The 24,191-nt window shown below is 41.1% G+C and overlaps 1 protein-coding gene and 1 long non-coding RNA gene across 2 annotated transcripts in view; one reads left to right on the top strand and one right to left on the bottom strand.

The window, feature by feature from the left end:
* The first annotated feature begins 565 nt into the window (after nucleotides 1-565).
* Nucleotides 566-15,026, top strand: LOC124290795. The gene is made up of 3 exons (XR_006902039.1): nucleotides 566-577; nucleotides 14,695-14,699; nucleotides 14,918-15,026. It is a non-coding gene; the product is annotated as an uncharacterized LOC124290795 (long non-coding RNA).
* LOC124290793 overlaps nucleotides 5,344-24,191 on the bottom strand; it is a 38,727-nt gene continuing 19,879 nt past the window's right edge. Inside the window, 2 exon segments of the mRNA XM_046727619.1 lie at nucleotides 5,344-10,987; nucleotides 10,989-11,792. Of these exon segments, the coding sequence (XP_046583575.1) occupies nucleotides 10,724-10,987; nucleotides 10,989-11,792 (1,068 nt within the window). The 3' untranslated portion in view covers nucleotides 5,344-10,723.

The raw sequence follows: 24,191 nt of genomic DNA, 5'->3' as shown, positions 1-24,191 counted from the left end.
TACGTTTTTTGTTTGTTTTTTCAGAATGTCCAGTTACCACAGACATATTTAATTGGTATCAGACCCCCGGACAACTGCCCCTGGCTATTCCCCCTCCCCACCCGGTCCATTGTGCCCCTGGCAGCTGCCCCCTAGGCTAATTGCCCCACCCCCACCCCTAGGACAAGTGCCCCCATCAAAACTAAAAGTGACCACCACCCCATCCCCATCTTGATAGGAATTATAAAACTCAATTACACATGAAAAATGAGCTCTAAGTGAATCTGAAGATTGATATGTTGTATTACATAGTGCTATAAATTTAAAATTTTAACTATTACTTTTAGTTTGTGGTTGTCGGGGTGTGTGTGGGTTGGGGTTGGGGGGGCAATTTACCCATGGGGTAGTTGTCCGGGGGCACAAAGGTCGGAGGGCAGTTAGCCTAGACCCTTTTAATTTGAAGGAAACAAAATACTCTCTAACTTAACATAACTATAACAAATATAATGATTCTTTTCTGAATGGTCTGTTAACACAGATACATTTAGAAGGAAACAAAATACTCTGTGACTTAACACAACTATTACAAACATAATAAGTTTTTCCAGAATGTCCAGATAACATAGATTCGTTTGGAAAGTAAAAAAATACTCGTTCAAACGCAATATTCGTTCACTAAAATTTCTTCTAACAAAAACATGTCAAGGGCCTGATTGCCCAAAGCGTTATAAAATCATATAGTCAGTTGTAATATTTAAAAATGTAAAATGAAGGATATGTAAATAAAAGAGTTAGCTAAAATACCCTTGAGATATGTCTGTTGTGGCAGACAGGTTTAAAATTACTTTTAATGACACTTTCTTGGAGTACAGCTTTTAATGGTTACTAACAGGCTCGCTGACTTGGTTGACACATGTAATCGTATCCCAATTACGTAGATCGATGTTCATGTTGTTGATCACTGGATTCTCTGGTCCAGACTCCATTACATACATACCCCCGCGATATAGCTGGAATATTGCTGAGTGCGGCGTAAAACAACAAACCAACCAACCAATACACCCAACTGTGTCTACTTCCGTAGACTGTATGCTCATTGTTACACTGTAATTACCAAATACTATGTTTTCAATACGCCTGTCCCATTATCGGATCAAATATATCGGGACAGCGTTATAGCTTACGCTGTTTTTAGACCAGTCAATTCTATATAAACATTGTGATTTCATTAGGAAATATGCCCAAAATATTTTGAACGTTTTCGGCGGGGATGATGGCCCAACTACGGACGAGTGACGATGTGTAATGTGACAGTACCATGTCAACCATCAACAAGGTCGTTAGGTTGGCGGAAACACTTATATTATAATCGTATGGAGCAGTTTCAAGATTACGCTAAGGCTACACGTAGACAAAACTATTGTTGAAAATACATCAGAGACTTGCAGCGCATGTCCTGCCCAACATAAAACTGTCACAATGTCAGACCGAGTGTTGACGCAATGCCCCCTCATCTGTCAAACTTACATGAGAAAATGTTTAACATGCATGTGTATGTAGGGCTGCACAGTTGATGTCACTGTACAATAAACATGAACACTTGACAAATATTAATGTCGTTGGCCCGTAGCTATGGAAACAGTCCAGGTTGATGGATAACATTTTTATGATGTTGCCACAGTAACTCTCTGGGTAACTTAGATCATCATACATGTTGAGATTTACACCTCGATGGAGTGACACTGTATCTGGAGTGAGTGAGTGAATGTGGGGTAATATAAATTGTTAAGCGAGTGTGTAGGTTAACGATTATGTGTTTGTAGATGAATGGTAGGTGCCTGGTTTGTTTAATGACTATACGGATGGCAGATGAGTGTATGGGTTGGTAGATGAATGTGTGAGTTGGTTGGTAGATGAGTGAGTTGGTTGGTAGATGGTTGTAGATGAATGAGAGTGGGTAGATGTAGATGAGTGGAGTGTAGATGGGTTGGTTTTGTAGATGAGTGAGTGAGTGGGTTGGTATAGATGAATGAATGAGTGGGTTGGTAGTTGAATGAGAGATTGTTGGTAGTTGAATGGATGAGTGGGTTGGTAGTTGAATGAGAGATTGAGTGAGTGAAGATGGTTGCGAATATAAATGAATGGGTTTGTAGATGAGTGGGTGGGTTGGTAGATGAATGAATGAGAGGGTTGGTAGTTGAATGAGAGAGATTGTTGGTACTGAATGGATGAGTGGGTTGGTAGTTAGGATGAGTGGTTGGTAGTTGAGTGGGTTGGTTGGTAGTTGAATGGATGAGTGGGTTTGTAGTTGAATTAGATATATTGTTGGTAGTTGAGTGGATGAGTGGGTTGGTAGTTGAATGAGAGAGATTGTTGGTAGATGAATGAATGAGTGGGTTAGTAGATAAACTGATGGGTTTGTAGATGAGTGAGTGAGTGGGTTGGTAGATGAATGAGTGAGTGGGTTGGTAGTTGAATGAGGGAGAGGGCTGGTAGTTCAATGGACGAGTGGGTTGGTAGATAAATGAGAGAGAGAGTTGGTAGTTTAATAGATGAGTTGGTTGGTAGTTGAATGAGAGAGATTGTTTGTAGTTGAATGGATGAGTGGGTTGGTAGTTGAATGAGAGAGATTGTTGGTAGATGAATGAATGAGTGGGTTGGTAGATGAGTGAGTGAGTGAGTGAGTTGGTTTGTACATGAGTGAGTGTGTTAGTAGATGGTTGCGTGAGTTTTTAGATAAATGAAAGGGTTTGTAGAAGATTGACTAGTGAGAGGGCTGGTAGTTGAATGAATGAGTGGGTTGGTAGTTCAATGAGGGGGAGGGTTTGTAGATGAATGGATGAGTGGGTTGGTAGATGAATGAGAGAGATTGTTGGTAGTTGAATGGATGAGTGGGTTGGCAGTTGAATGAGAGAGGTTGTTGGTAGATGAATGAATGAGTGGGTTGGTAGATGAGTGAGTGAGAGGCCTGGTAGTTGAATGAATGAGTGGGTTGGTAGTTGAATGAGAGATTGTTGCTAGATGAATGAATGAGTGGGTTTGTAGTTGAATGAGAGAGATTGTTGGTAGATGAGTGAGTGGGTTAGTATATGGTTGCGTGGGTTAGTAGATAAATGAATGGGTTTGTAGATGAGTGAGTGAGTCGGTTAGTAGATGAATGAATGAGTGGGTTGGTAGTGGAATGAGAGAGATTGTTGGTAGTTGAATGGATGAGTGGGTTGGTAGTTGAATGAGAGAGATTGTTGGCAGTTGAATGGATGAGCGGGTTGGTAGTTGAATGAGAGAGATTATTGGCAGTTGAATGGATGAGTGGGTTGGTAGTTGAATGAGAGAGATTGTTGGTAGATGAATGAATGAGTGGGTTGGTAGGTAGTTGAATGAGAGAGATTGTTGGTAGATGAATGGATGAGTGGGTTGGTGAGGTGAGGTGAGGTGAGGTGAAATTGGGTTTTACGTCGTGCTTGGGAATATTTCGCTCATATGACGACGTGCATGCGTGTGTATGTGTATGTGCGTCTGCTTGTACTAGCCCAGACTTAAGCTGGTTTTATAGTGCTAGCCAACTGAGATACCATCCCGCAGTGAAGCATGAATACCCCACTCAACCACATTATACTGACTCCGAGCCAACCAGTCCTTATTGTACCCATTAATGCCGAGCGCCAGACATGGACCAACAAGTACCACATTTTAACGTCTTTTGGTGTGACGCGGTCGGGGATCGAACCCGCGACCTTCCACTCTCCGGGCGGACGCTGTAACCACTACACCACGGAGGCGGTCGAGTGGGTTGGTAGTTGAATGAGAGAGATTGTTGGTAGATGAATGAATGAGTGGGTTGGTAGTTGAATGAGAGAGATTGTTGGTAGATTAATGAAAGAGTGGGTTGGTAGTTGAATGAGAGAGATTGTTGGTAGATGAATGAATGAGTGGGTTTGTAGATGAGTGAGTGGGTTAGTAGATAAATGAATGGGTTTGTAGATGAGTGAGTGAGTGGGTTGGTAGATGAATGAATGAATGAATGGGTTGATAGTTGAAAGAGAGAGATTGTTGGCAGTTGAATGGATGAGTGGGTTGGTAGTTGAATGAGGGAGATGGCTGGTAGTTGAATGGATGAGTGGGTTGGTAGTTGAATGAGAGATATTGTTGGCAGTTGAATGGATGAGTGGGTTGGTAGTTGAATGAGAGAGATTGTTGGTAGTTGAATGGATTAGTGGGTTGGTAGTTGAATGAAAGAGATTGTTGGTAGATGAATGAATGAGTGGGTTGGTAGATGAGCGTGTGGGTTACTAGATGGTTGCGCGGGTTAGTAGATAAATGAATGGGTTTGTAGATGAGTGAAAGAGTGGGTGGGTTAGTAAATGGATGGATGGGTGGGTTGGTAGTTGAATGAGTAGGTTGGCTGGTAGTTCAGACAGGTGCGTTCCATATACAGACAAGATACATATTTAACTACAGCTGCTGAATTACAGTTTGTTATGAAGGCCACGAGCCTATACATTCATATCGCCGGTCGGTACCAAATACTCTACATTCCATTCTTCTGAATGTGTCTTTGCCGACACTCGGAATAACTTCCTTTTAACACTGTTTTTTTAAAAAAATGATAGTGGAATTTACAGGGTAATTTTCTGGTCTGTTTGGAATACTCGCTGCTATGTCTACGGGAACAATGAGGAATAGAGTACATAGAACTGCATTTCTGTCGTTTCTAACACTTGTTTCCAACATTAACAATGATGGCCATTGACGTGTCTTGACGTGGCTTGAATAGGCTACAGCGCTCATTCACTTTGTAGTCTATTGGAGATACAGTGTTCATCATTCCGTATGCAAATGTGTTCGCATTGTAGTCAAAGTTAGGATGTATGTGTAAAATAGGAATGAACTAAACCATTAATGTTTATATGGGGAATTTTTTTTATTGAACAATCAATTTGTTTGGAACTTTAATCAGTGAGTGAGTGAGGTTAGTTTCACGCCGCACTCAGCAACATTCCAGCTATATGGCGGCGGTCTGTAAATAATCGAGTCTGGGCCAGACAATTCAGTGATCAACAATATGAACATTAATCTACGCATTGGGATACGATGACATGTGTCATCTAAGTCAGCGAACCTGGCCGAACCTCGTTAGTCACATCTTACGACAAGCATGGGTTACTGCAGATCAATTCTAACCCGGATAGTCACTTCAGTGAAGACATGATACCGTGCTGTAGCTGTGTTGATGACAACGGCCTTCCTGTCTGAAAATGAACTGTTTTCATTCTGTGCATTACATGTATTTAGCACCAGACGTGTTACACATCCAGTTGTACATTCCATGAATCACTTGTTGGCAAAAATCCACAAAACACACAGTTAGAAATGTGGCACATGTTTATTACACAAAAACATTTAACATTAACAACATGACAAGATATGTAAATATGAAAAACAATTTGAATCCGGAGTCACGAGGGATGGAATGTTTTGTTAATATACTGACGGTACAAATTCAAACATAGGTCTCAATACATCGACAAGATTGAGTTATTAAGGAATTAAACATATCAGGTACACTGGTGTGACATTTTGAAAGCAGAATTTTTAATTTTCAGGATTTGATTCTTGTAATATTATTTCTCTTTCAAATATATATTTCAGTTTTGATTCTTTAAAATATGATTGAAGTAAGTCGCAGAGGCTTATGAAGATGACTTAATTCGCGTCGAGAAGCAGTAATTTTCAAAAATGTAAATATCCATATCGGCATAAAATTATCTTAATATGTAGGTCATATCAATTTATCGATTTATAATGAATTTAATTAATGCATTATTGTGATACATCGTGATCAAATGTAGGTCGTGATTAAATGTAAGGTTTAGGGAAAATTTTTGAATTGTAATTCAAGTAACTGATGATATTGGCTTAAATTGCTACAAAATATCGAAATGATTTCGATTAAATCATAACGGTTGACATTTGGACAATTACGCCAATGGAACTTTCAACGTACTTTGTCGAAATATATTTCACTTGACGCTACTGCCTAAATCTGGTTTAAGACATCCTAATGATAACTGTTTCAACAGAACTTTTATCGAACTGTCTTAACCACCGATAGTGAGCTTTGATGATAATACCATTCACGGTGGGGTTTCAGATGTAGTGTACACACACACATTACCGTTATAATGTAGTTAAATTAAAGCAATAATGTCTTTTGTAATACTGACTTAAGCATTTCAAAAATCCAAATGGAGCATAACAGGCGAAAAACGTTCCTTACAGGAAACAATTGAGCGATACAAAAGAGTGGAGTAACACGTGATCTAAATACGCCATAATGAAATCCCTGCTATACACGGGAAAACAGGGTCGTAATTATCACTTAAGAATAATGCGTAAAAACTGACTGAACAGCCGTTGCAATTAACGCTCGATGACTATCTTTAAATCAACATAGCTAGGTGCATTCATACTCTTAGTTTAATACTGCATGATCGGTCTTTACAGAACAAACGAGTTTTCAAATTTTAAAGAATTCTAAACTTCCAGTTCCCCATATGTTAATCCATGTTTATTACGTTCATTACTTTTCTGATCGTCTGCAAATGTGCAGCGTTTTATTCTCAGCTCAATAAAATTTAAATTTAAATGCATATTTGAACATGTCTTAGGTTTGAATTGTACCAATATACTAATGAGTGTAAAGGTTAGCGTCTCACTTTCTTACGACTATGTATACATATGCTGTCCCAAACCTATTACGTACCTTTTCTTTTTACGCACATTAATGTACATGAACAGGTTTGTGAATATAAACACCTCTCGACCTATCATCAATGCTTCACGAGTTTGTATCTAATACTTTCCTCCATCGTGTGAGTGAGTGAGTGAGTTCGGTTTTACGCCGCTTTTAGCAATGTTCCAGCAATATCACGGCGGGGACACCAGAAATGGGCTTTACACATTGTACCCATGTGGGGAATCGAACGCTTTAGCCACTAGGCTACCCCACCGCCCCCTCCATCGTGTGGGTTTCGACAATTTGTTTGTCGTTTAATGCCGCACTCGGCAATATTAAAGCTACATCACATTGGTCAGTGAATAATCTGGACCAGACAATCCAGTGACGGACATTACGAACATCGAGTTAGGCAATTGGAATGGCATGTGTCAACCAAGTTAGTGAGCCTGAACATCGTTTTCTTCACAAGCCACCCTGTGAAGAGAAAGGACAATATTATGGGTCCTTAGCAACCGGAGCATGTAGACTGAATGGATTGGAGGCTATCGTATCCCATCTGCGTGGATCAATGCTCGCGTCCAACAATAATCTGCCTCTTTGTCCAGATTTATCTACAGACCGCTGTGATATAGCTATTAGTGATACACTCACTCTTAAAGACTTAGTGATAATCTTTTACGCTGCTTTTAGCAATATTTCAGTAATATCACGACGGGGGACACCAGAAATGGGCTTCACACATTGTACCCATGTGGGGGATCGAACCCTGGTCTTTGGTGTGACGAGCGAACGCTATAACCACTAGGCTACCCCACGGCCCCTGAGGTTTAGCCAGCAACTACACACAAACTCGTGACGTACTGATGAAATGTTGGGCTGCGTTACGTTACGTTGATAAATTAATCAGATGTTACTCCAGTAAACAAATGGCAAGTAATGGCCACTGGCAACCTGTTACAGTACTTCTAACTTCAAACATGTCAAATGTGATAGCGAATGATAATGATCTTTCCATAAACGTAAACACGTCACGAACAATACAATAATCAATCAGTAAATCAGATGGGGAGAAACGAATAAAATTATTATGTCAAAGGGGAATTACCCCAGAGCTACATCCCGCTGAAAAGTGAAAAGTGATGTGAAAAGATTCTCTGAAAGAAAAGCAGAGGAATAAGATACTGCGGGTTCAATTATACGCTTCCGGTTAACCCACGAACCTCGTTTTGACTTGGCCCTCGAGCCTCGTTCTCTTAACAGTTTGGAAATCTCGCGAGAACAGGATATCGTCAATGTGGGGATGTGGGTGATATGTGCCTTATCGCTTATACCGTGGCCAGATTGAATATGTTTTCAATCTTTTACTGTGAAAGAGGTAAAACAGCTTCCGTGAACTGTTTTAACAAATGTGAGATGTACCAGATATGTAAGCAAGTATACTCATATCATACATGCTGGGGTTGTAAACTGATAGTGCTGAATTTGAAATTATTCTTAGCTGGTTTCACGCCTCGTTGAACAATATTTCAGTCATGGTGGGTCTGCTTGATGTTGGGAAAAATCCCGAGGCGATGCCACTTAGAAACATAATTCGGGACCAGAGTCGGCTAGCAGTCTTTCTCTACACAGCCAGGGCCCCGTTCCTGAAAGCGATCGTAGCGCTACGACAGTCGTAAGTCTATGTTAGAGTATAGGCGTTACGATCAACTTAGCGCTACGATCGCTTTGAGGAACGGTACCTAGGTCTTTCTCCTTTCTGAAAACAACGGATGTGACATTTTCTACAGCAAACACATACATTGCTGGTACATGCACTTAGCTGCGTGAACAAAAATTATGCCGTTCTGAAATGGCACAGGAACTACCTGCCCTTCACTTGAACCCTGGATTCCAGCCAATGATTTTACGTTTCAAGCGCATGTAATGGAAATAACTCTGCACGACCCCAATTACAGCATTTTACATGACTGCACCATTTGTGCTCAATAACCCAACAGAAAATGGGCAGAGTTATTTTAAAAAACTGACACAGGGAATTCAACAATAAAACGGAGTACAAGTCAGTGAAACTAACATTATTCTGTCAGTATACAAAGTGGGATATGCAATGAAGGCACTCGTGTGTATCACAGGTGCTACAGGAACCACTTATGGGTACATGGTACCTGGTACTTAGGGGTGCAAGGTACCTGTATAGATTAGTGACTAGAGCGGCGCTACGCATTGCTTTCTTTAACATATAACCCGTGACAGTCTGGGCGGGGTAGATGAGCATTCATTCTAAAGACTGTCGACTTTTTCTAACATGACTAATTGAAATACACACTTAGGAACGTAGACAGTTCCCTCCTTTCAATTAAACAAAGCTGGATCAAATACACCCTCGGGACTATAAACATATATATAGCCATTCAATCACACCTTAACATTATTAACTTATACAGGGATACGGCCAAGGATAAAGCCGTTGAAACAAAGGAGCTTGTCATCTGCGGTATGTCATTATTCAGAGCAGCCAATAAGTCACTGACAGTATGTAGCATGGATAGTGTCACCGATATGTAATGAGATAACACATGCCAAAACAATCCTGGCTATTGTCGGAACAGAAATATATCGCAAGACTAGATAGTTCGGTCTGATTTCAACGCAAAATTCCGTGACATAATTCCCGTCCTCTTGGGACATCAATCACTCTATAAAATTGCGAATACAATTAAACTTGAGTACACTATCCCATCCTTGAAAATATTGAATAGTCTGCTTCATTTGAGAGTTCATTTATGCTCAGTACATCCACAACTCATAAGTCATATCAGTAGATCAAAATATGTCAGTTTACTGTACCGTCCTGCATATTTATTAGATTATTTCCAAGGGTAAGTAAGTAATACGCTCGGAGCTGTAGCATAATACAAAATGGCTCAATATTCAATACATATTAAATTACCCTGCCCTTGTGCCTACATCACGTATATTATGACATCAGATTATTAGCGGACTCAAAGTAGACTTTGAATTAAGGTTCAAATGAACGAGTGGCACCTTAAAATGATCGTTCAGATGTTTAGGGAGAAGATCTTCACCACGACACCGTGTCACCTCGAATCGGTATAAGATGTGTTAGTAGAGCGGGTAATATCGTGCACTTACCCACCTATTTACACGTTAAGAGACCTAGTAGCGGAACGTTTCCGTCCGATTGATTAAGTTAGTGAGTGAATAAGGTTTCACATCGTGTTTTGCATTATTCCATCAACATCACGGGGGAACCATCATTAGGCTTTACACATAGTAATTTCTGGAGTCCCCCGTCGTGATATTACTGGAATATTGCTACAAGCGGCACAAAACCATACTCATTCAAGAGCTACGTCAGTGCCTCGTCATCTTCCATTAGTACTGCCTTGTACATCTCTACTGTGTCAGGGACGATACCAGCACCTTCTGTGATCGTGGTGCCTAAGATCATGACTAACGGAGATGATATCAAATACGGGAAACTCATTCATATGCTGCTAAATAACCAAATTATCTTTCCAGGATGACTGGAAGTGTTTGTCACTTCTGAGATGGGACAAACGCTTTTCGAATATTTGAGCGACATTTTGCAGCACAGTCCTCAAGATTTAATGGAAACCTTGAATCCAAAATCTAGTTATAATATGGCTACACTGCTGCCCAGGTGACCTAAATCTATACCTCACTCATAACACATTGCACTTTCCAGGCACTAAACTCTACATCAAAGCCCGCACAAAACAAGCTACGATTTTGTTTGGCAATCCACAAATTTGACCAGCATTTTGGATCACAATACCCGAAATCTGGCTCACAATTTGCATCAAGCTTCACAATAGTTAGCGATGTTTTACTAACTCATCCAACCAACCATATCACACTCGTAGCTGGGTGAAAAACGTGAGATTCGAATCTGAAAAAAAGTTCAAGTATTTACCATTTAAGGTATGGCTTAAGGCTATGCAGCAACACAGTCATTGCACCTTACCAACTTGGAATGAAAGCTTTCAGATCGTATGGGTTACAAGGCGTTACGTTTGCCTTTGAGAAACAATACACATCTTCCTTCCTTCCTCTGTACCATGCAGCGATGCGGGCGAGGCCGCTCCTGCTGATGACGAGAACATCACACGTGGACAAAATCAACTGGTCCAGTATCACCTTAGCAAAACCATCACACACACTGGCGCCATTCGTTCTTTCAACGTGCACAATGTTACCCTCCATGTCCACTATCGTTTTCCGGAAACACCGTCTTCGCGGCTTTCCGGACGTCTTCGGAATCGGAAGTCACGAATATCCGATATTTGGAAACATCATTGTATGGCTTAAGGAAATCCCACACTGCTTTCACACTCTCGAATGAATTGAATTGCTCGGTGTCTGTAGGGACGGTGGGATTCTTACCCAAACGGACTTGCGCACAGGCCAACTTCACTCCCTTTTCTCTGGGTACCCGGGAGGTGAAGTTGGACAATCTCCGTTCAAGGTTTGGCTTAAGTTTGAATAACTTTTTCAGCGTGTCTATATACACATCCGCTACTCGCGATTTCCGCATCCATTCTGTTTGGTTGGAGTAACGCGGGTTCTTTATAAGATACTCTACATATTCCATATTACTCGTGAAATACACCACATCCTCTGGAAACTCGGATATGAGATCAAGGGAAGACATTTTCTTTCGCAAGCTGTCCGCACTCTTGTCAATCTCCTTCACGTGTTTCACGCTCAAGCCATCCAGTTCTTTCGGAGTTATCTCCCATGGTTGCAAGTTCCCCGCTAGGTGCGTTGACAGAGCACATGGGGTCGTTATCCTGACCCTGAACTTCCGGCCCAACATTTGGGCCAGAACGTAGGCCGAGACGATGCCCTTCTGTCTGTCGGCCCATCCACCGCATGGGAAGCTGCCATCACACACGTACACGACGTACTGGTCAGTGTTGTTTTTCCGTAGGGCTGTTGCGAGGCCTATTCCGCCGGTGTAGAACTGTGTGTAGAACAGCAGCAGGGCTCCAATGAACAGTATCAGCAGCCATAGGGACCTGTACTTCATCTGAAACCATAAAATGTAATATTTACCTGTCGTACTAGTCTGCCATACAGAGCCTGAAGCAAATATATCCAAGAAAGCCCACGCAAGTCTAGAAAATGTGGCAAATCTACAATTGATAGCCACAGCTTCTGAAAATGAAGAAAGTCTCTGGGCTCCTTTTATTGTATTTATAATTTTAATTTAAAAACTTTTATTTTGTGTAAAATATGTTCATTATAGAGACTAGCTGTTAGTCTATTAACATACTAGAGAGCGAGTATAGTTTATGACGCTTTTAGCGATATTCCAGCAATACCACGGCGGGGGCACGAGAAATGGGTTTCATACATTGTTCCCACCTGGGGAATCGAACCCGGCCCTCTGCGTGAGGGGCGAACGTTTTAGCCAGTACTTAAAGGCACAATGTCACACCACATTTCTCTAAAAATAAATATTGCATTTCTCTCAATAATACTAACCATCAGCTCTCAGGGAAAGCCACCATATAATTTATTCCAAAAACAATTTTGTGTTTAGATTTTAATTTTAATTTTAAAAGTTCGAATGAATTAATGCCACACTGCATTAAATCTAGTCACGCGCCCTCTACCTACCGACCGACCATTATTTGAAGCGAACAGAGTTATGTCCCTTGGAACGCTCTTTACGAATATCCTACAACGCCACTCGTGATTGAGGTCATATCGGCCAACACCGCGTGCGACAGTTTTCGATGTACGGAGCAATTCGTTTACATTCCATTTATAGGAAGGGTTATCTGTTTGGAAGCTGTTCGCCTCGAAGTTTCAATGATTATTTCAGGCAAGTCGTAAGGGATGATAGGTCTTTTATTGCATCAATAGGAAGCTAAAGTGAGTGCATATGCCCGCAATATATAAAATATAGGCGACAATATTGTCGAAATTGTGTGACGTTGTGCCTTTAACATAACATGCGAGCATACCGTGAGGTGTCCATAGACTCCATACATGTCACGTTCTGCCGAACTGTAACCCCGGACATGCGATGTTAAAGTACCTACACCTAACGGTGGACAGGTAGGACGAGATTTGAATGGAAAACGTCCTCACACACCATACGAATCTTTTGCCGTGTACTCCTGGGGAGTTGAGAAAACAAAATGTTACAGAGTGAGTGAGTATTGTTTTACGCAACTTTTAGCCATACTCCAGCAATATCACGGCGGGGACACCAGATATGGGTTTCACACATTGTACCCATATGGGGAATCGAACCTGGGGCTTAGGCTGACGAGCGAACGCTCTAACCACGAGACTAACCAACCATCTCTCGCGATGTGAACAGATGAGTAACTGCAGGTGTAATGAGAAGCGTGTGTTTCGACTTCTGTGATAGGTTTTGGGTCACTCTCGAATGATAATTTGTATACTTTCTGAAGGCGAGCACATTACATTAACAACGCATGTTCACATACCCACTGAAACTCCGGATGACAATTTATTTGTTACAATTAACCCCTGCGTCAAAACATTTTATCCAGTATTTCAGGGAACAAATAATGACACTAACAGGATTAAAGTGGACTAAATATGGACTAGAAAGAACCGTAGGTGCACTAATACAACTGAGTGAGTTTGGTTTTACGCCGCTTTTAGCAATATTCCAGCAACATCACGGCGGGGGACACCAGAAATGGGCTTCACACATTGTACCCATGTGGGTATTCGAACCCGGGTCTTCGGCGTGACGAGCCAACACTTTAACCACTAGGCTACCCCACCGCCCTGCACTATTACAAAGGTTATTAGACTAACAGCTAGTCTCTGAAATGAACACATTTTACAGAAAATAAAAGTTATAAATACAACAGTAATCTATACTTGCTACACATTCTAGACGTGCATGGGCTGCACTGGGTATATTTTCAGGGTCTGTATGACAGACTAAAAGGTTATGTATTCTTATTTGAACGTAAAACGAATAAAGATCAAACAGTAAGATAATATGCATCTTCTCGGGCGTTTTAAAACTGTAAATAAATTTTGAGTACGGAATACAACATACCAATGGAAATATAAACATCCTGTAAATGCGCTCTGTCAACATATACAGCAATATGGGAGATCTAAATCAGGTCAGCAATGTGCCGAATCCCAAACAGAATTTAACCCTGACCTTATCTATGACAATGAACTATTTCTTAAATCATGACCCACGGAAGTCGTTTTGGACAGTAAATTCCCACCCATAAGGTAAAAGGAGAATGGTTTTACGCCGCTTTTCGCAATGTTCCACCAATATCACGGCGGAGGGACACAGGAAATGGACTTCACGCATTGTACCCATGTAAGGGAATGGAACCCAGGTCTTCAGCGTGACTAGACCCGTGAAGATCCGGGTAAGAATTGATCTTCAGTAACTCATGCTTGTCGTAAGAGGAGATTAACGGGATCAGGTGGTCAGTCTCGCTGATTTGGTTGACACATGTCATTGTATCCCAATTGCGCAGATTGATGCTCATGCTGTTGATCACTGGATTGTCTGGTCCAGACTCGATTATTTACAGACCGCCGTCATATAGCTGGAATATTGCTGGGTGCGGCGTAAAACTAAACTCACTAACTCACTTCGGCGTGATGATGAATGCTTTAACCACTAGGCTACCCCACCGCCATCATAAGGTACAAACTGAAAGATGAATCTCATTAACGAATTCAGACAATGACCTACTTTTCAGCCGATCCTATTTTTCTCGTGTGAACGTGAAAAGAGACACTACAAACAACTATGGTTACACTGAATTCGAATTATTGCTTCATAAATAAATGGTATTTACAAATTAATCTTAATTTTAATGTTTACTAAAATCGTAATTCTATATTTTATGTCGAGGAGTAGGCAGCATGTGGTAAACCAAGACGTCACAGACTGCCCCTGTTAGAAGAGGTCGTACAATGATCCACAATTCATCTGGCTCACTGGTTACACCTGTCACGTGTTCTTTGCGCTTATTAAGTGTATTTTTGTAACGTACAATGTGATTGATATAATGTCAAGGCAGTAAACGACCGAGAAATATTTCCTGCGGTCGAGCCTCGTTTTGAGATTTCCACAATTTCAAGATTACTAGAAGGAGCGTAGTGTTGCAATATACAAGTGATTAGATGTATCAAATAATACTGATTCACATCTATATATCCAGCTGAATGAGTTCGTCTCAAAATTCTGAACTGGTTATTGTACTAAGTTGCGCAATAAGACGGAACCCAGTCAGCAGGACTGACTGATTGAGTTTGGTTTTACGCCGCTTTTAGTAATATTCCAGCAACATCACGGCGGGAGACACCAGAAATGGGCTTCACACATTGTACCCATGTGGGTATTCGAACCCGGGTCTTCGGCGTGACGAGCCAACACTTTAACCACTAGGCTACCCTACCGCCCTGCACTATTACAAAGGTTATTAGACTAACAGCTAGTCTCTGAAATGAACACATTTTACAGAAAATAAAAGTTTTAAATCAAAATTATAAATACAACAGTAATCTATACTTGCGACACATTCTAGACGTGCATGGGCTGCAACTGGGTATATTTTCAGGGTCTGTATGACAGACTAAAAGGTTATGTATTCTTATTTGAACGTAAAACGAATAAAGATCAAACAGTAAGATAATATGCATCTTCTCGGGCGTTTTAAAACTGTAAAATAAATTTTGAGTACGGAATACAACATACCAATGGAAATATAAACATCCTGTAAATGCGCTCTGTCAACATATACAGCAATATGGGAGATCTAAATCAGGTCAGCAATGTGCTGAATCCCAAACAGAATTTAACCCTGACCTTATCTATGACAATGAACTATTTCTTAAGTCATGACCCACGGAAGTCGTTTTGGACAGTAAATTCCCACCCATAAGGTAAAAGGAGAATGGTTTTACGCCGCTTTTCGCAATGTTCCACCAATATCACGGCGGAGGGACACAGGAAATGGACTTCACGCATTGTACCCATGTAAGGGAATGGAACCCAGGTCTTCAGCGTGACTAGACCCGTGAAGATCCGGGTAAGAATTGATCTTCAGTAACTCATGCTTGTCGTAAGAGGTGATTAACGGGATCAGGTGGTCAGTCTCGCTGATTTGGTTGACACATGTCATTGTATCCCAATTGCGCAGATTGATGCTCATGCTGTTGATCAATGGATTGTCTGGTCCAGACTCGATTGTTTACAGACCGCCGTCATATAGCTGGAATATTGCTGGGTGCGGCGTAAAACTAAACTCACTAACTCACTTCGGCGTGATGATGAATGCTTTAACCACTAGGCTACCCCACCGCCCTCATAAGGTACAAACTGAAAGATGAATCTCATTAACGAATTCAGACATTCACAATGACCTACTTTTCAGCCGATCCTATTTTTCTCGTGTGAACGTGAAAAGAGACACTACAAACAACTATGGTTACACTGAATTCGAATTATTGCTTCATAAATAAATGGTATTTACAAATTAATATTAATTTTAAAGTTTACTAAAATCGTAATTATATATTTTATGTCGAGGAGTAGGCAGCATATCGTAAACTAAGACGTCACAGACTGCCCCTGTTAGAAGAGGTCGTACAACGATCCACAATTCCTCCGGCTCACTGGTTACACCTGTCACGTGTTCTTTGCGCTTATTAAGTGTATTTTTGTAACGTACAATGTGATTGATATAATGTCAAGGCAGTAAACGACCGCGAAATATTTCCTGCGGTCGAGCCTCGTTTTGAGATTTCCACAATTTCAAGATTACTAGAAGGAGCGTAGTGTTGCAATATACAAGTGATTAGATGTATCAAATAATACTGATTTACATCTATATATCCAGCTGAATGAGTTTGTCTCAAAATTCTGAACTGGTTATTGTACTAAGTTGCGCAATAAGACGGAACCCAGTCAGCAGGACTGACTGATTGAGTTTGGTTTTACGCCGCTTTTAGTAACATTCCAGCAACATCACGGCGGGAGACACCAGAAATGGGCTTCACACATTGTACCCATGTGGGGATTCGAACCCGGTCTTCGGTGTGACGAGCCAACGCTTTAACCATTAAGACCGCCTCCGTGGTGTAGTGGTTAGAGCGTCCGCCCGGAGAGCGGAAGGTCGCGGGTTCGATCCCCGACCGCGTCATACCAAAAGACGTTAAAATATGGTACTTGTTGTTCCCTGCCTGGCGCTCGGCATTAATGGGTACAACAAGGACTGGTCGGCTCGGAGTCAGTATAATGTGAGCTAGCACTATAAAACCAGCTTAAGTCTGGGCTAGTACAAGCAGCCGCACATACACATACACACGCATGCACGTCGTCATATGAGCGAAATATTCTCAAGCACGACGTTAAACCCAATTTCACCTCACCTCACCTTTAACCATTAGGCTAACCCCACCGCCCCCCAGTCAGCTGGAAACGAGACAGTTGTGTGATCAATGTTTTGACTTGAGAAATAAATAATCGATCGGACTGTCTTAACCTACCCCGCCATATAGCTGGAATATTGCTGAGTGTGGCGTAAAACAGTAAAACAACAACCAAACAAATTTAATCTACCATTTCAGAACATTCCTAAGTGGTATAAAATTACAAAGGCTACATATTTAAGGGAAAATGTTCTTTCTTAAGCATTTCTGTGCAGCGAAAGAATCTAAGCTCTTCAAAATATTTCAAGATCTAAAAAATATATAATGAAATATACAAGAATTATTAACAAAATATATTTAGATCTAGATCTATTGCAGTACACAGTTATGGAAACATGTGCCCGAGAAAGTCATTCGTAGTGTGACAAGCATCATCTTTGGAAATGCAAAAAATAGAATGTCTTTTTATACGAATCATGCTCATATCATACACAATATAATTACACAACTAAGGTCATTGAACCTCCTAATTGCTGATGTCATACGAACCTCGTACTGGAGATAGCTTAATTAGAACTGCTTACATGACAAAAACGAAATATGTATATGACCCCCAAACCTAAAACGGAGCTTTTACTAAATGAAGATTTTGAAGCTTGTTAAAATTGTCCAAATTAATAGTATGTTGCTGTAGTGAAACTGACTGACTGACTGAGTTTGGTTTTACGCCGCTTTTAGCAATATTCCAGCAATATCACGGCGGGGGACACCAGAAATGGGCTTAACACATTGTGCCCATGTGGGGAATCGAACCCGGGTCTTCGGCGTGACGAGCCAACGCTTTAACTGTAGTGAAACAATGAATAGGAGGTTTTACGGAAAATAAGGATAATAGTTAAATAGGTGAGGTGAGGTGAAATTGGGTTTAACGTCGTGTTTGAGAATATTTCGCTCATATGACGACGTGCATGCGTGTGTATGTGTATGTGCGGCTGCTTGTACTAGCCCAGACTTAAGCTGGTTTTATAGTGCTAGTCCACTGAGATACCATGCCGCAGTGAAGCATGAATACCCCACTCAGACACATTATACTGACTCCGAGCCGACCAGTCCTTGTTGTACCCATTAATGTCGAGCGCCAGGCAGGGACCAACAAGTACCATATTTTAACGTCTTTTTGGTATGACGCGGTCGGGGATCGAACCCGCGACCTTCCGCTCTCCACGGAAAATAAGGACAATAGTTTAGTTAAATAGTTTGTTAGAAACATCAGAGAAATATATTCAACTCCAATACAATCATACACACCCTTACGTAGCAACACAAACTCGTTATCACCAACGCATACGACCATGTGACACACACACAAATCGACATTTATGGACACGTACACACCGTTACTCTCTCTCACACACGCACACGCACGCACGCGCACACACACACGAACGCACCGCATGTAAAGGAACCAAGCGAATACATCATATACATCGAATAACACAAAAACAGCAAAATAATCCCCAATCGGCTTCGTCTTTGTCAAATGCTTTGTTAATTCAAATTTGCATTGTGTCCAATAATTCACAATAGGAACTACCGAGACAATATAAGATTTCTTACAATATTTAAGAATATATAATTTATATATAAACATTGTGTGTCGCCGACAGGGTTGACATGTCAAACCCAACATTATAAATGTAATAAATGTTATGATATTAATAACTGCACATGCCACGACACACATCACCCATTTTCACAATGTTACGCAAATCCACACGATACCTACAATGCAGATCATTAGAGTAAATTTCACCGGCAAATAAATAAACATACCTGAATATCTTACTTCTGTCGTTTTCAACACGTGACAGTCTTATCAGTCTTCTGGCCGACTCGGTCACAAGCCATGAGCATTGTCATACGATCCGACTGACACCCTCTCGCGCACTGGCTTAAACCAGTGAACGGTTTGAAACACGTCACCGACGCAAATCCCGCTTGACAACATTCCCCCAATTGAAAGACCCCTACGTCATGTACCCGTTATAGTGACGACAACCTACAACTGGCCTCGTTGACGTTAGGTTGTTCAGGTTGAGATAAGGTACCTTATATAAACATAGTTACTATATTTCACAGTGGTAGTAGTTGTGTGTGCGTGTGTGTGTGCATATTGACATACACATAACATACATAATCTTGCTTACATAGGGGGTAGCTTGTGGAAAGTGTGCAGAATGTTACAGAATTAATCTGTATTGATCGACACGTTAGTGAGGTTTTGATTACAGAATACCCGTTATCTCGTCCAAGTCCCATGAGAGGTCGGCCATTTCATATTCGAAATGGGGCTGTAGGGTAGCCTAATGGTTAAAGCGTGGGCTCGTCACGCCGAAGACCCGGGTTCGAATCCCCACATGGGTACAATGTGTGAAGCCCCTTTCTGGTGTCCCCCGCCGTGATGTTGCTGGAATATTACTAAAAGCGGCGTAAAACAAAACTCCGTCAGTCAATCATATTCGAAATGAATGAGCTTTTAGCAGTATTCCAGCACGGGTGCGGTGAAGAGAAAATATACATGTCCGCAAACATGGGATTCGAACAAAGGTTTATGGCGTGTTTACGAGGACACACTGCGATTTGCAGCGTTTGCGACAGACCCGTTCACCAAAAGATTCAAATTGGAATTATACATACCGGGTCATGCTTTTTAAAACGTAAACCTAAAGAAACAAACTTTGACTGACGATCGAAAAATTGCCTAGAAGGGTACAAGAGAGTTTCACGAAAACGGATTTCTTTTGTAACTTACTGTAGAGATTAATGAAAACTGAGTCGCAACTGAAAGTCACCACACAAACTGACCTATATAGCTACAATTCTCGGGGGAGTGGCGTGAGGGTTTTGGGTTGCATCTTAAGATTCATGGCACAGATTCGGTTTTCAAGGTCGAGGCTCAATACCATAGAGTGAGTGAGTTTAGTTTTACGCCGCACTCAGCAATATTCCAGCTATATGACGGCGGTCTGTAAATAATCGAGTCTGGACCAGACAATCCATTGATCAACAGCATGAGCATCTATCTGCGCAATTGGGAACCGATGACATGTGTCAACCAAGTCAGTGAGCCTGACCACCAAATCCCGTTAGTCGCCGCTTACGACAAGCATGGGTTACTGTAGGCCAATATTCTAACCAGGACCTTCACGGGTTCAATGCCAGTCATAATGACGAACTTTGAACTATATCCAGTGATACAACGCGCAAATTATATTAACACAAGTTAGCCCTGAGTGAGTTTAGTTTTACGCCGCACTCAGCAATAATATTCCAGCTATATGGCGGCGGTCTGTAAATAATCGAGTCTGGACCAGACAATCCAGTGAGCAACAGCATGAACATCGATCTGCGCAATTGGGAACCGATGACATGTGTCAACCAAGTCAGCGAGCCTGACCACCCAATCCCGTTAGTCTCCGCTTACGACAAGCATGGGTTACTGAAGATCATGGGTTACTGAAGATCATGATCAATTCTAACCCGGATCTTCACGGGTAAATATTCCATGATAAATGGACATATGATTACATCTGGACACGTTCGAGCGCTTTAAAATAGTAAAGTACTGTGAAAAGAATTCCAGCTCTTTTCCAGTACCTCGATGGTGAAACGGCAGAGTTGCAAACTTGTTAATGAACATGGTAAAATTCAAGCACTTTGAAATCCAAGACAACTACCGTACGCGGGACGCCATCCAGAGTACACTACATTTATAACAAACAATGTTATAACGATTGTTTTGCTTGTTTGTTTAACGCCGCACTCAGCAATATTCCAGCTATATGGCAGCGGTCTGTAAATAATCAAGTCTGGACCAGACAATCCAGTGATCAACAGCATGAGAATCGATCTACACAAATGGATACGATGTTAATCGCCTCTCACGACAAGCACGCTTCTAACGACCTGACATGTTAAATATAGAACCTGTAACCATAATCTGAGTGTCGAGGCTTGGTACAGCCAGGGAAATAAAGACCTATAAACTGTGTTTGCCGTCAGCTATAACCGATTCATTCCACTACCTGTGTAACTGTGACGTTTTCTATGAATCGAGATTCAAATTTGACTCAAATACACAACACAGTTCCATAATGTCAGGAACTACAACACATAACACAGTACCCGAAATGTAAAAGAAATCAAAGACCTTGCACAATTCATATACATATATAATAAGTAAGATAATAATTTGTATGTCGAAAATGTATACAGGCAGACGAACATGTTCATATCTATATGTTTCTGTTTAAACGTTAATACAAATCTTCAAGCAAAATGCCTTAAGATCTGTACAATATAACCAACACCTTGTAAAAGAATAATTATTTTCATGTTAAAAAACCTTTCTCCTGGTTTTGGTCAAGCTGAGACTTATCCTTGCTCCAAGGCTGTCCTGAATGTGAAGCAAATGGATGTATAGTAGTCATTCTATACTTTAAAGAGGCACGCCGAAGACCCGGGTTCGAATCCTCACATGGGTACAATGTGTGAAGCCCAAATCTGGTGTCCCCTGCCGTGATGTTGCTGGAATATTGCTAACAGCGGCGTAAAACCAAACATAGTCAGTCAGTCAGTTTAAAGAGGCAATTTTGATGCCAGTCTGTTAGAGTGGCAATGTGCTCTTTTTATCAATATTATTTTGGAAAATATCATTTAAACAATTACTTTGTATCTTAAAGACATGTGCAAGACTAGCTTTGTGGCCAAATTCTATGATAACACTTCTAACTGTATATGTTATGCAAATCTCTAGCCCCGTTCTGTAAATGTAAACACATGAAAGTAGTTTAACCAGCGCCATAAAGGAATGAAGATAACAAACCCTGGACAAGTCATGTTGATTACGTAGATAAATATTGACAAATTTTATGATCATAAATATTGCCATATGTATCTATAAACAAGCATTGTCACTAAGGTGACATAATCCCCCGCCGCAAATTATCGAATGGAACTTAAAAAGGAATGAAAGTGAAGGTCGTAATTTAAGATGAAGTTAAATGTCAACAAAAACATGACCAGTCAACCTCTCTTGATATCTTGCTCTGTAGTTGTTCAAACGCACAAATAGTTTTCAAGACTCACTTTGAGCTTGACATGGATGTCATAGTGTACGAAGTATGTGAATATAGTAATAAAGAAATTGCTTATTGTAAAACATTCAAGGGAAGTCTTAAAAGTCTTCCCTAGATAAAGCTTGGTGTTGTATATGGTGGCGCGTGGTCCTGAGCACAGAACTCAGGTCACGAATCAGTTGAAGTTAAGCAACGTCGAGCTCGGACAATCCTTTGATGGGTGACCGTGTTTGGCAGCTTGACTCCTGAGAGTTTCTAGGACTTTAGTCTTTCCCCACAACGAGTCTCACCTTAGGCAAGTGAGTTTGTTCAAATTGCCTCTGTTGACCCAGCAGAAAATGGGTACCCGGTTGGATAAAGTCATGTGACTATAACCTTCTGGCGCCTAACAGGCAGCTTGGGTTATCCGGGGTAATAAGAATCAGATTCTGATTAAGCGCCGCGAGCAATCACTTGGTGTTTGGAAACGTGCGCTATAGAAGATGTCTTATTATTTATTTATATGAAGAAAATCCAGTGAACGGTTCTTGAGATATCTCGCTGACAAGGGTAAAACGTTGAAGTCCCCTTGTGACCTTCAAATAAAGGTCAAGGTCACAAACCTGACTGGGATCTTTCTGATACTGTGATGAACCTAGGTACCAAATATGAAACGAATCTAGTTAACGGTTCTTACGATATTCCAATTCGTACGGACGTACGGACGTACGGACATAGGTATCTTAAAGTGAATTCTGGATTGTAGAACGCCAAATATCTTTGTAACGTTCACTAAAAATCTCTTTCAAATTTTTGTCACTGGACAAAATCGGGGGTGATGTATTACACCTTAATCACCATGGAGATAGGTATATAATTAATTAAATACATATTATTCACGGTTTGGTATGTGAATGGTGTTTATACCGTGTGTGGCACGTGCCGTTGCTAGGACACGCATATTTTGTTGATATATTGGATATAAATAATCTAAGCACAATCGTCGCTATCGTTCTCAACATATAATGAATTTAGTCAGTGGGTGAGTTTAGTTTTACGCTGCTTTTAGCAATATTTCAGCCATATCACAGCGGGGGACACCAAAATGAATTTAGAGATTGCGCAAAGAGCATGCCCTTGAGGTGTGGAGTTACTACTGCGCTCTACAAATGTCCATATTATGTTTTACAGATTAAAAATTGTATGCAGCAAAGAGGGTTCGGGAGATCCTGGCTTATTATTATTATTATTATTATTATTATTGTCCATGCCATCGACTGTATAAAACTGCGTCCCCCTACAGTTATATAGTTACCCGCGCCACGTGTTCATGAAATGGGTCGAGTTGTTAGAGTGAGTGAGTGAGTGAGTTGTGTTTTACGCCGCTTTTGGCAATATTCCAGCAATATCACGGCGGGGGACACCAGAAATGGGCTTCACACATACCGCCCATGTGAGGAATCGAACCCGGGCCTTCGGCGTGACGAGCGAACGCTTTAACCACTGGGCTACCCGGTGATGTTAAAAAAATCAGCAATCTGTTACTTCTTGTGTCCCCTCCATGATATTGCTGGAATATCGCTAAAAGCGGTGTAAGAGTACACTCACTCACTATGTCCGTCACAATAGGCAGACTTGGTTGCTTTGGTATGTCATCGTATCCCAAATGCGCAAAACGATGCTCATAATGTCAATCACTGGATCGTCTGGTAGAGTGAGTGAGTGAGTATAGTTTTACGCCGCTTTTAGCAATATTCCAGCAATATCACGGCGGGGACACCAGAAATGGGCTTCACACATTGTACCCATGTGGGGAATTGAACCTAAATTTTGTGTTTCGCCTGACCGTTATCTTGCGAATTTCTCATTCTAAACGGAAACAAATATACCATCTACCAGGTAGGTAA

This window comes from Haliotis rubra, unplaced genomic scaffold (genome assembly GCF_003918875.1).
Source record: "Haliotis rubra isolate DU_JTF1 unplaced genomic scaffold, ASM391887v1 Scf475, whole genome shotgun sequence".
Classification (NCBI taxonomy): domain Eukaryota; kingdom Metazoa; phylum Mollusca; class Gastropoda; order Lepetellida; family Haliotidae; genus Haliotis; species Haliotis rubra.
This window is presented reverse-complemented; position numbering and strand designations above follow the sequence as displayed.